The 12,713-nt window shown below is 36.1% G+C and overlaps 1 protein-coding gene across 5 annotated transcripts in view; it reads right to left on the reverse strand.

Annotated features, from left to right (window-relative positions):
* ATP11A (ATPase phospholipid transporting 11A) overlaps window positions 1–12,713 on the reverse strand; it is a 121,508-nt gene that overhangs the window by 41,305 nt on the left and 67,490 nt on the right. For 4 of the 5 annotated variants that reach the window (XM_082278274.1, XM_082278273.1, XM_082278277.1 and 1 more), the window contains exons 3-7: window positions 9,494–9,583; window positions 8,288–8,368; window positions 6,645–6,752; window positions 3,230–3,358; window positions 2,611–2,714 (exon numbers count right to left, since the gene is read on the reverse strand). In XM_082278274.1, the coding sequence (XP_082134400.1) occupies window positions 2,611–2,714; window positions 3,230–3,358; window positions 6,645–6,752; window positions 8,288–8,368; window positions 9,494–9,583 (512 nt within the window). The remainder of the gene's footprint in view (window positions 1–2,610; window positions 2,715–3,229; window positions 3,359–6,644; window positions 6,753–8,287; window positions 8,369–9,493; window positions 9,584–12,713) is intronic. The other variant, XM_082278275.1, reaches the window with a different exon arrangement.

The raw sequence follows: 12,713 nt of genomic DNA on the forward strand, positions 1-12,713 counted from the left end.
CACAAGTAGTTTAACAGTACTGCTAATAGATTATTTGAGAAATATTTTCTAGGAAGTACTTATGACAGAGAACATTTTCCAACTGAACAGGCTCCAATTATCCAAAACATGAACATGAACATAAGAGATACATATAGATACATACTTAAAACATGTAAATACGAAAATACAAAGAATGGTAACTTGGTATAAATTTTGCATAGAAAGAGATGTAAGAAATTATAAAATTAGGGATAAATCTTCTAAGTAGATCCATGAGCAAGAAATAAGTCTTATTCCCTAAACTGCCTAAGATAAGTCAGTGTAATTACTATCTTTTACAACATCTAAAGCCCACAACTGAATTAAAACCAAAGCAAACCAAAGCATAGAGCTAGTAAGTAATTCTCCTGAATATCTGTAAGTACATTTTATCTGTATGTGGTGGCTTGACCCTGGATAGCAGCTAAGCACCCATCAGTCTCTCGCTCGCTCCCTCCCCAGCAGGATAGGGAAGAGCGCTGGAAGAACAAAAGCAAGATCTTAACAATTCAATACATGAAGGGAAAAAACCAAGTGACACAAAGGCAACCACTCACCACCTCCCATGAGCCTGAGGATGTCCAGCCAGTCTCCAAGCAACAGCTGCTTTGGACGACTGCCCCCTGGTTTTATTGCTGAGCATGACACTATATGGCACAGAACATCCCTCTAGTCAACTGAGGTCAGCCATTCTGGCTGTGTCCATCCTCAGCCTCTTGCCCACCTCCAGCCTATTTGCTGGAGGGGCAAAATGAGGAACAAGAAGTTTGACACTGTGTAAAAATTTGGCAACAATAGCAAAACCGTGGTGTGCAATTAACGCTGTTTTAGTCTCAGAGGAACAACACTACACCACACTGGCTGCTATGAAGAGAACTGACTTCATTTCAGCCAGGCTCAGTACCCTGTATTTGCAATACTTCTGTCCAACTGGATACACTAATGCAAAGGGGATTAAGGTGGACATTAGTGTTTTCAATGGTAGAGGAAACTGTGGGGAGCTGGTGGGCCTGTTACCCCAAAAGGGAACCTCTGAGGCTCAGAGGAGTGGAAACCTGTCTGCTTAGAGAACATACAACATGGTAGGGCCACATCTGAAGACAATAATGTACAGTTGGTTATGATGCAGCATGATACAAAATAACCACGTGCCTTTGGAAAAAAGATTCACCACTGTGTTTTGTTGAGAGGCAAAGTTTCAAGTAAAAAATCAGCAGAGATGCAAGCTGACTACCAATAAGCATTTTCACTATTTGTGAGTCAACAGCTGTCCCAAAGAATTTCACCATCTGTAATGAGTTTCAACTTCCAGCCATTCACTTTGAGAGCCAAGTATTTAAAGAAAGGATCAAACGAGTGATGGACCCAATATTCTAAAGAACCTGTTCTCACGCAGATTTCTAAACCAACTTCTTAATCACTAAGATTGGGGAAAAGAGATGCCTTCAAACCTCAGAAATAAGCAATGTTTTTTCTGCATCTTCCAACAGTATTTGCTATCAAAAGAGTGCAATTTAGCTTGACATCACATTGTTTTCTGTGTCTTATTTCAGCTATTTTTTACTGTGGCAGAAAAAACAATTGTTCTCAATGGCATAGGACTTCTTGTATTACTATTAAGACAGAAACCTCAAAAGAAGCTTCGCAAGATTTATCATTAGGTTTAGTGGAATTGTGTACAGTTCTTTTGTAAAATATTGAGTACTGTAAGACTTTATACAACTTTAGACATTTTTCTTCATGCTCTGCATTAAAGTGTTTTGCTAATCGTGATGGCTTCATGCTGTCATTAGTTAGTATTTCAAAGCCTGTGGTGTGAGGTTTGTCGTTAACAACAGCAGATGTAAATCTGTATTTAAAATCGTCTTGCCAATTTAAATTTTTTCTGGCTAGCGTCCTGTCAGATCTGATTAGATTGACAGTGGCTTTACTTTGTAATATGACTGATGAATTTCTCTACCAGGAGCATAAGTGCTTGCCATTTACTTATTGTTCATTTGCGCTAGAATGTTACTATTACTTTCAATCTGCAATTTCTTTGCAAGAATCCTTTTAAGCCACTTCAGTATTTTGTGAGTCTTTCTTTAGTTAAAACTAGATAATATAATCTGCAAATCCATTTAACTGGGTACACATAAATGGCAACACTTAGCTGAAAGCAAAGGAGTGAGTGCCAAAGGCAACTTCTCCATATTGTGGAACACCCTCTTCCTCTGGAGAACCTCACAAACTGTATGTGACATACAGAGAGAGAGTACGGGTGCCAATATCAAGAAGTATACTAAGTATTAGTAAAGCTTAATTTCTTTCTTTTTTTTATATTAAAAAAAAGGAAACTGAAGTTCTAAAATTTTTGTCACATTCCTCAGTGGACTGCTTTGTGCCATCCCCTTTGGAGATCACTATCCCAGAGCACATCTAGGGAACTACCTGCAGAAAAGGAGTATGGATGGAAGACCTACTTGACTTCAAGCTCACTCTGGGGCTCGCTCTAACCAGAGAGATGCAGCCAGTATCTTTTCATTAGGATATTTTTATGATTTATTCCTAGGATACCTTAAATTGAACAGGTAAGGATCATTTTCTTACTTATAAAGGTCAGGCTGAGGTTGTTCACATTCAATGGTAGCATGTAGTGCATCAATTTCTTGCTCATTGCGAAATGCCTTTGTATCTTGAACAGCATAGTAAGTCTGGAATAAATAAAAACATTTAAATAAAATAAAAAAGGACAGATACACAAGACATTAATCTATACATATACTTCAGTTCAGCCTGAAATTTACTAACTTTTATGTAAGAGCTCATAATTAAATAAGATGCACTTCAAAATGCTCCTAGCTGGGCATCTTCTTACATGGTCTTTTCCAATCACTTTTTTAAATGATTCTACAGTTTCGTGCAAGTACCTTTCAGTGTATTCGTAAATCAGGTCACCATGAAAGCATTTAAGTACAAAAGGTTAGTGTATTATCACTGCAATCTGCATGCCTATACTGGACACAGACAAAATCACAAATAAACGTCTTAAAATTTTTCATAAAATAGTATTACTTTTAGAGAAATGAAGTCAGATGGTAGAAACATAAATCACACAAATTAGTGTACCTGCTCACACATCTAAGCATGAAGCCATATTGTGATCTGTATCAAAAATTAAAAGCAAACTTTGCCTTAAAAAAAAAAAAAGTATAGAACATTTAATTACTTTGTGACTGGATTCACCATCCAAACTAGTTGTTGTAACAAAACATGTTCCATCTCCTCTACTACTCGATAGGAATATTAAATCACATGGGAATTTTTCATCTTCTTTTACCATTACAATATCTCCAACCTAAGGAAAAAACACAAGAAAATAAAATGCATGTATGTAGCAGCCCAAATTTCAGATTTCAAAACTAAAATCTAGATTAACACAAATATTTTGAAAATTCAACAATTTTTATTTACAACAGGATTTTACCACAAGAGTAAAGAACTAAAGAAATATCTCTGGAAAACTGAATTATACCTTGCAGAATGATTGAGATCTACTGTTTACGGTTTTCCTCTCAGGATAACCATCTGGCAAGTACTGTCTTACTAAGTTTTGCAACATTATTTGAGAGATGGAAGATACTATCCTTAAGACTAAATAAAACTGTTTCAAAACCACCAGGAGATGTGAGCTGCTCTCACTGGCTCATGAGGATAAGCATCTAGATCCAAATACTACAAGTAGGTGAAAAAGCCAACAATTCCAAGTCTGCTAATGAAAACAGGATACATTTTTAGCATAATTTAGCAGAATTGTGACTAGAAGTCCATCCTATTTTTATCCATTTACCCTATTTTAAAGGTAAGCAAACTAATTTTTATTCATGAAAACATAGGCAATATTTTACAGCACATTAGAATGCCGCAATAGAACAGCCAGCCAATTACAAATTCAAAATATTCTTGCAAATCATTCAAGAAAAATGGCTTTTTCTACATTTCTGGAGGTTAAACAAGCAGCAAAGCCATACTCTACATTCTAAGAATATCAGGGTTTTAATAAAAATCCCATCAAAAATATGCAATTTTTGCAATTGTTCATGTAGGTCAACATCTGTTGAATATACTTTTATGTCATAATTTATTATAATAAGAATCAGCTTAATCATTGTTCTTGTTATATGCTTATAAAGCAAAATTCCACTATCCTTAGCAGTTGGCAGGAGTCAGGTAATTCCAGTTAAGCAAAACAGTCTGATAAAAATCAGCAATAGTAACATCTAAAAATAAATTTTTAGAATTAAGATAATATATGAGATTTATCTAATTGTAGATATGAAAGAGGCTTTTTTTTCCTTAACCAATAGCAATGAAAAATTGCAGATTGTACACATGGCACAGGAGAATGCAAATTCTAAGCATACCTGCAACAATCAGGTAAGAAATTCTCATTTTCCTCATCCCAAAACAAATAAAAGTACTAGTGCATAGCACCTTATTAAAATTTAAAAGATGTTCCAACATCTGCCACTATGTCAGCTAAGGATGCAAAGGGGACAGGGACAGGTTCTTTCTGATGGTGCCCAGTAAAAGGGCCTGAGACAGTGGGCACAACCTGCAACATGGGAGGGTCCACCTTATTTTCATCCTGGGGGTGACTGAGCACTGCAACAGTTGCCCAAGGGGGTAGTGGAGTATCCCTCCTTGGAGAAACTTAAAACCTTTCTAGATAGAGTCCTGAGCAAACAGCTCTTGGTGGCCCTGCTGGAGCTGGGGGTTGGATCAGGAAACCTCCAGAGATGCCTGCCAACCTCAACCATTCTCTGATTGTGTGAAAAAGAACTCCAACTTTCAGCAATTCTTTTCTTCCTTCTTTAGTTGAATGCCCCCAGGCTTTAGCTGCAGACCTTTATACAACCTAGCCTGTTTTCTCATGTAATATAGAGCTGAGAATTTCACCCATTTACAAATACACATAGATATCCCTTTCCATGAAAGTATTTTCAAGGTCTGTCTCTCCTATAATTTAGTCACCCAATGTACACACTCTGAAAAGCAACAAACAGGGGAGAAATTAAGAAAATATGGGCAACAGATTAACCACTAAAATTCAAAATCCAGTTGCATGGTACTTGACTATTTTTGTTTGGAATATTTAACTGGTTAGGTACACACCTGGAATTCTCAAGCATGTGATGCCCTAAATTTTTTTATTACCAGGAAGCCCTAGGCAGAAACTATCACACTCAAATGGAAGGTCACAGCAGAAAGACTGTGAATACTGTTGATGCACTTATGCCCAAAACCCGCAGAGCATAAAAAGACATATTGGAAATAAGAAAATTCAAAAAAAATCTATCAAATTTTCTGAGTTCTAAAGAAAATAATGTTAAAAAGTTAATCTGCTCATAAAAGAAAAAAAAAAACCAAGCAGCAAAAATTAATTTCTGAAAATATATCAAGAAGGAAATGATGCAGCTTTCACAAGGTCAATGAAGAGATTGTGATTTGATGAGTTTTGAGAAAATATTTAGAATGCATTGCATCTGTACATATGCATGCATCTGTATACATAGCACTGACTGTCACAATCAGGCTTAAATAAATTAATAATGTGCATAATAGTAGTTATACCCCATCTCTGAAAGTGTTCAAGGCCAGGTTGAATAAGGCTCTGAACAACCTGGTCTATTGCAAGGTGTCCCTGCCCACGGCACAGGGATTAGAACTAGATGATCTTTAAGGTCCCTTCCAACCCAAAGCATCCTATGACTCTGTGATAATGACAGTAGACAGAAAATAGAGAAAAGATAACTCGTGACAGAAATTCCAAGTTAAAGAATTGAAAATGAAAGTAACATTTATGGAAGGAGTTAGTTAAGCAAAACAGCCTGATAAAAATCAGCAATAGTAACATCTAAAAATAAAATTTCAGAATTATGATAATGATGCCATGAAGATTTTTTGCCTTTTCTTTTATACCCCTGTTACACCTTTTTTACAGCTTCTGTATTCTTAGTGCTTTTTGCCTACATTCTTGGACTTATTTGTCAAGCTGAGAGACTAAACATTTTAGAAGCTTCATAGGTAGAGGAGAGTGTGCCCCAGACCCCAAGGTCCTCTCCAGAATACATTCTGTAAACTAAGATAGAACCATCCAAGGGAAGGCTCCTTGGGGAGGAGGGCTCATTCAAGCCTCTCATTGGGGAATTTCTGATAGATATGCTAATTAGTAAAACCTATAATGTGACACCAGATCTTATGGGTGGAATTTGCGGGGTGCATTCCAGCGCATTTGACCTGGACGTGTGCACCTGAGGATCCTTAAAATAAATACCCAGGTAAAATCCCTTATCCCCTTCTAACCGTGTTTGACTCTTGATTTTAAGACCAGGAAAAGGCATCATAATAAATGAGATTTATCTAATCTCATTAGACAGTTTAACTCATTAGGAGTTTAATTTTATAAAAATATTTTATTCAGAGGCATAAGACTAAAAATTAGTATACTGTGGGTCTAATCTCCATTAAATGCAACAAATGCTACATCATCACACTACATTTCTGTATAACTTGTTTTATGTGCGAAGTGTACAAGAAGGGTGAAATAAAGTCTGACTCACAAAATCTGTCAAGTTACTTACTCTTAATTTTCGGCTTTGCTTTCTAACCAGTTTACCGTGCTGAATGAAATGAACAGGGCACTGATTTATTGCATTGTCAGCTTTATGTCGCAGCCAATCTTCATAACCCTAGAAAACAATGAAATGGAATGATGCAGTGATGCACATTTGGCTATAAAGACACAAAATAGCTCTAGCTTGCAAGAAAAATTTTAAGAACTATCATTGATCACTGTAAAGGAAAAAAATATTCTCACTAGAACAAATGAAATTGTGATACATGTCAGTACTACAGTCGTGCTGGATATTTATGAAAAAGAGCATTCATGGTTACAATTAGTCAAACAAAACCATGTATTTTAATGAAGACATTTGGATGAATAGGGGTTTAGAAAGCATAGAACAGTTTCTGGTATTTAAGTGATCATCTCTTGCTTATGCTCTGTTGACTCCAGTAAGTGCACAGTACTTAAAAAAGCAGTTGACTAGAAGGAAGAGTGTAGAAAATATATTTTGGAAGAATGGGACTTTATCCTGCAAGATGATAAAGAGATGACATGACAAAAGGTTGTCATATGTGATGACTGTCGTACAGTTAAGCCAAACCTTTTAACCTTATATACAATATATAGTTGTGAAGAATTTTGTTTCAAGAGACTTTGCAGAGTACCCTATTTTTCATGCTCAATTACCCCATGAATTTGTGTTTTATACAAGCAGACAAACTAAAGGATAGGGAATTGCAACTTCCCATTGAAAAGGTCCTGCCATATGACAAAGATTGGGACTGACGAAGTCATCAGTGGTTAAGAGATGGAAAATACCACTTGTAGTGGTATTTTTACATAGCATTTTTACATCTAACTCTTTTGAGCACATTTGAAAATTCAGTGCAGAACAGAAGTATCACTACTTTGGATGGTCTCAAAAATAATCTGGGAACTCAGAGAGACTTTATGACTTTGCTGTAATATACTTCCAGGGGTTGGTACAGCTCCTCAAGCAGGTCCCAAAATCTACCCAAGTCATTGAGAGAAAAAATCAAGGAAATACACAGAACTGCAGTACCAGGCACAGCACATCATAACCCAGACTTTGGTTGGTCACTACTAACACTGAGACTTTAAAGTGTAACATTTAAAATCTTAAGACTGGGAAAGCCACACTAAAATACTAGCTCTTGCACGTATCACAACTTCTGCTCAACAAGAAGAGAATTTAACTACAGAATATACTCAGTGATGAATAGTTACCACTGTAAAGAAAGAGAAACACAACTCTCCATGGCTTCTTTGAAGACTCATGAAGGAAAAGTCTGCATTTAGCATAAAGACTGTGAAGGTAGTAAGTTATCTATTAAGCTATCTATTAAGGGACAATCGAAATTATCCTGTTTTGGGTCTATTTGGGGTGGAGCTAGCTTTCTGCACAGCAGTCCTGTGCTGCTGTGCTTTGTACTTGGGACTAAACCAGTCTTGCTTACACCCCAGCATTTTGGCTATGACTGAAGAGTGTCAGCATCAAGGCATTCTGTTCAACCTTCTCCCACCAGACCAGCAGGGTGGGGGTGGGCAAGAGGCTGGGAGAGGGCATTGCTTGGACAGCAGACCCAAACTGACTCAACTGCTCTCTTTAGTTTTACTTTTGCTCACTAAATTACTCACCTGTTTGATAGCTGTGACAGTGATGACAAACAAAAGTGGAAGTCCACTTGTAACTGGACTAGTAGGTGTATCAATAATTAACTGCAACAAAAAGAAAAAATATTTTCTGGTTATATTTTTGTGAATGTAAGCAGTCAATCTTTCAAGTAAGATCTTTCAAGTAATTTCACCAATATGTTACAAGGCATCACAGAATTTTAATTGAAAAGAACAGTACTTCAATACAACTTTCAGAATGTGTACTATACTGACAAAAATTTGAAAATTGGATGCCGTAAGAAGATACAACACTGTAGTTAGATCACATTAACATTCAGATGTTAATGCCTTGTAAAAATATTTGCTTGCAAGACTTTAAGGAAGTATTAGACTGGAAAGCTGCAGCTTTGGAAGCAAAATTATGGAGCACCATTAGAAATTAGCATGGCACTGGCTTTACATGCTATACAATGGAGCTGTTCTCATGCATGTAAAGAGTAAATTCTGAAATACTGAGCTGGGGCTTCTGCAAATATAAACAGAGAGGCAGAGTCCACAGAGGGAGTGCAAATGACAAAATCTAAGTTGTCCTGGGAATCTGCTTTTCTTTCTACAGAATCTGGTCTGCAAAGTAATATTGCTTCTCACTTAGTAAGATTTTTACTATTTAACACAATAAGTGATTGTGAAGGGTTCAGAATTAAGACACCTAAAAAGCAGCACACTAGTTATTCATGGAACTCATTTAAAAAACAAGTATTTATGTACCTCTCTAAGCAAGCATTGTATCAGTACCTATTATTTCAGTTTCTCACAGGCTTTGATGACAGTACAGTTGGAAAATTGCTGCCAAGACATTATTTTGTTATAAATATCATATTTTTGCAAAACTAACAAAACCTTATCATCAACAGAATTTAAAGTAACAGTTTTACTGATGTGGATGCTTATTACAAAATAAAAATGACAGGCATTATTTTCAATTTTATCAAGACATGTTTTGCCATCCAACTAGAGATGCTGTCAAATTCTCTTCAGATTAAATTCACATTTACAACCTGGAAATTAAATGAAACACCTTTTTGTCACATCACCCGTGTAAAAGGCTTTCTATGCTCAACCATTTACATCCATGGTCATCAAAACCAGTTAAGTTTTAAAATCTTTTTCAACTTCTCCCTGTTTTAGAAAGAGCGCAGAACTTACTGGAAAATGGGAGTAGCTTACCTGAACAAGGAAAATGATGAGAAAATAGAAGTTAGCTATTCTTCTGAATTGCTCAAACAAATTTTTTGGTATAAAGTTCCAAAACGTGTACTGAAAACAAATGCACAGATTATGAGTGTTTGTGAAGGAAATATTGTTCACACTCAATTTTATAACTAACATTTCAAGATTAAACTAAACAAGAAGCAGGCGTGTTTTGGTTACTTAGTTTAATAATTTACTAAATTTGAATCTTAATTGACAAGCATGTATTCTCAGAATAGCATCATTTTTCTGACCTGTGATAATCTTTCTACTAGGGACTGCAATAATTTTTAACTAGCAACAATGCTTGTCCAGAGTTAGTGTCCAGAGTTAGTTAGTTATGGAATAGTTTATTTAAAGCATTTTAAAATTTATTTAAATTTAAAATTTATTAAAAGCATTTTAGTAATTTCAAAGACCACTTTTAACTCACTTTCATGTTGTATTCATGACTCGAGATAGGTGGCACTCAGAGCTAAATACACAGTAATAGCAAGACAACCAAATAAAAGTTGTTGGCCCCTCTTCTGTTCCTTGGCTGGGACACAAAAATACTCCTCAAGATAAACTACAGTGGTAAGTGGCTGCATATTTCTGTACTAATTATCACAAATTATCACAAGTGTTATAAAATGACATGAGAAACAGTACATAAAGCTGCAAACAGAAAACGCAAGAACTTCAAATTTAAAAAGTCATGTAGAAGTGATAATGGACCTCAACATCATCTAGTCCCTTTCCTCTGCTCTGCAGCAGGTTCAACTACACTCTCTTTACACAGCTCACTCTGTAGCTCCAGAAAAACATTGCAAGGATTGCTTATTGGAACACATGTAAAAAATGACAGCTAAAACGGTGTTAAAAGGTTTGAAAAATGGCTTCAGAAAACTCACACTGCTTCATCTTATTATCCAAATTATCCTTTGACATGTAATAAAATGACAACTCCAATAAAACTTTCATTTCAAACGAGATGGGCTAAGAAGCTTATCCTAATTTATTTGCTCTGTTACAAATGTGCCTTGTCTCCTCTTGGCAGATTGTACTTACACTTGCTGATAACCAAATTATTCCATGAGCTAGACATCTTCTGAATTTGGCCCTGAAGGCAAAGACAGACAGAGCTCCAGAAGGAAAGCACTTCTATTACATCTGAAGACAAAAAATATCCCTGAGAAATATGCCTTAAATGTACGTGAAACCCTATTATATAGAGCAATCTTTTTACTTCTTGGGAGTTAAAGCCTGAACATGTGTAAGACATAGGAAGGAAATATTCTTCTTCTATCGTGTGCCAAAAATCAGTATATATCCTAAATATGCCCTAAGTTACCACTTATCCTACATAATAGCTAGTTCAGTATTAAATCACCTGTGAGCAAGCCAAAACTCAGGCAGGCAGACATGCAACAGCTAGAAAATCAAGTGTTCTAGTCTTGCAATTAGAAAACTTTTCATCAGACAGGAATGCAGCATGCACTACCCATTATCCTACAGCTACTTGGAATTTTCAAAGAGAACAAGTTAGACTTGATTATTTTTCCTTGCACAATGCTGATCATTCAAAACTGCTATTATGATAGATGAACATATAGATTCTATTCGACAACAATTATTGCGTATTTTCATCATTAACTTTATCAGGTAAGTTATCTTTGTTTTCTAATTTTATCCATTCATTTTCTAAGAATCTCTGCCTGCTGCAAAGAAAAATCAATAGAAGTTTCAGTGAAAAACATTTGTTTACATTTTTCTGTTTAGCTCTTCTGATAGAAATAGTATTTTTGATAGAAATTTGATAGAAATAGTATTTTTTCCATGGTAAAGGGGTTTTGACTGTAAAAGTTCAGTGATTTACACAAGCCCCCAAATCACGTGATCTGTTATGTAATAACTTCCACTTTAAATCTCCTAGAGGGTTATTTGACTAAATGTCTGGTAATAGCATATTATTGTTGGACTAGATATTTAAAATATCTGATTGAAGAAGCAGGTAAATAAATTAAAACAACAATCCATAAAAAGGCTGTTCACCTTTACCCTTAGTATCCAATCCTCCTCGCATTCCATCCTTAGTTCACTGCTTTCCCTGCCAAGCTGTGGTCTTTCCACAGCTCCACCTTTGATCAGCAACTCTCTTAGCTGAATAAAAGCGAATAATATGGGAACAGATCACTTTTATGGCTGAGAAGTGTTTCCTAAAAAGGATGCTTTTTTAACACAGACTACTTCTTAAAATTTATTTTCAATCTGATAGACTTTTAACACTTCGAGACTCTGAGCTTCATGCATACAAAGTATGTCTTTATTCTGCCCATTCATCTTAAACAGAGAAGTAACGATTTTTGCAGTTTAGGCAAGAAAGAACACTAAGATGTCTAGACAGACCTTCCCCTACCCAAGCCATCAGTAGCTCAGAGCAGTATCTACAAATGTGCAAGTAATGTTTAATCAACATAATCACTCCCTAGAGAAGCAATGGAGGGCCTGCCACTCAGAACAATATTTATCTCATGACTGCTGCATTCAAGGCAATTTCTCTAATGTAACTAGGCAGGAACAAACAAAAATTTTTAAAGCAAAGTCATTAAAAACGACGATATTAAATCCATCGGATTACTGTGCTCGGAGTTAATAACATCATCTCTCTTCTTCAGATAATTTCTAGTCATGCTCTTTGTAAACTCTCGAAAAGCAGTTTACCTGTATTTAACTACCTTTTTTCCACTATAATTCACTTGAAGGGCATAAGTTTATCCAAACAGTTACACAGTATTTAGATATAAGCTGGGGACAGCTTAACTGATCTTTACCAAATGCTACAAAAGAATTAGAGGCCAGAGCTTGGGTGCTTTTTACATATGGGAGGTAACACATCAGACACCGAGCGGTAGTAGTTATGGATTCATCCAAGAGAATAACACATGGTGCCAACAGATGCATCTGAAACACTGTGCAAGAATCTGTAAGATCAGTCTGGTGTCAAAACAGCATCATTCAAGTAGATTTTCTTCCCATTTATAATTGCAGTAGCACCTGCAGTGCTGGTCTATTTCTGCACTTGTGAACCCATCCATAGTATTCCCGCTTGTGCCCCTGGCTCCATCTCACCAATTCTTGCATCCTCTTTACTGATACCATCTTGCTTTCAGCTCCAACACCTCTTCATTGCAGCCAGATACACAAACTCAAAAAT

This window comes from Coloeus monedula, assembly GCF_965178545.1.
Source record: "Coloeus monedula genome assembly, chromosome: 3".
NCBI lineage: Eukaryota > Metazoa > Chordata > Aves > Passeriformes > Corvidae > Coloeus > Coloeus monedula.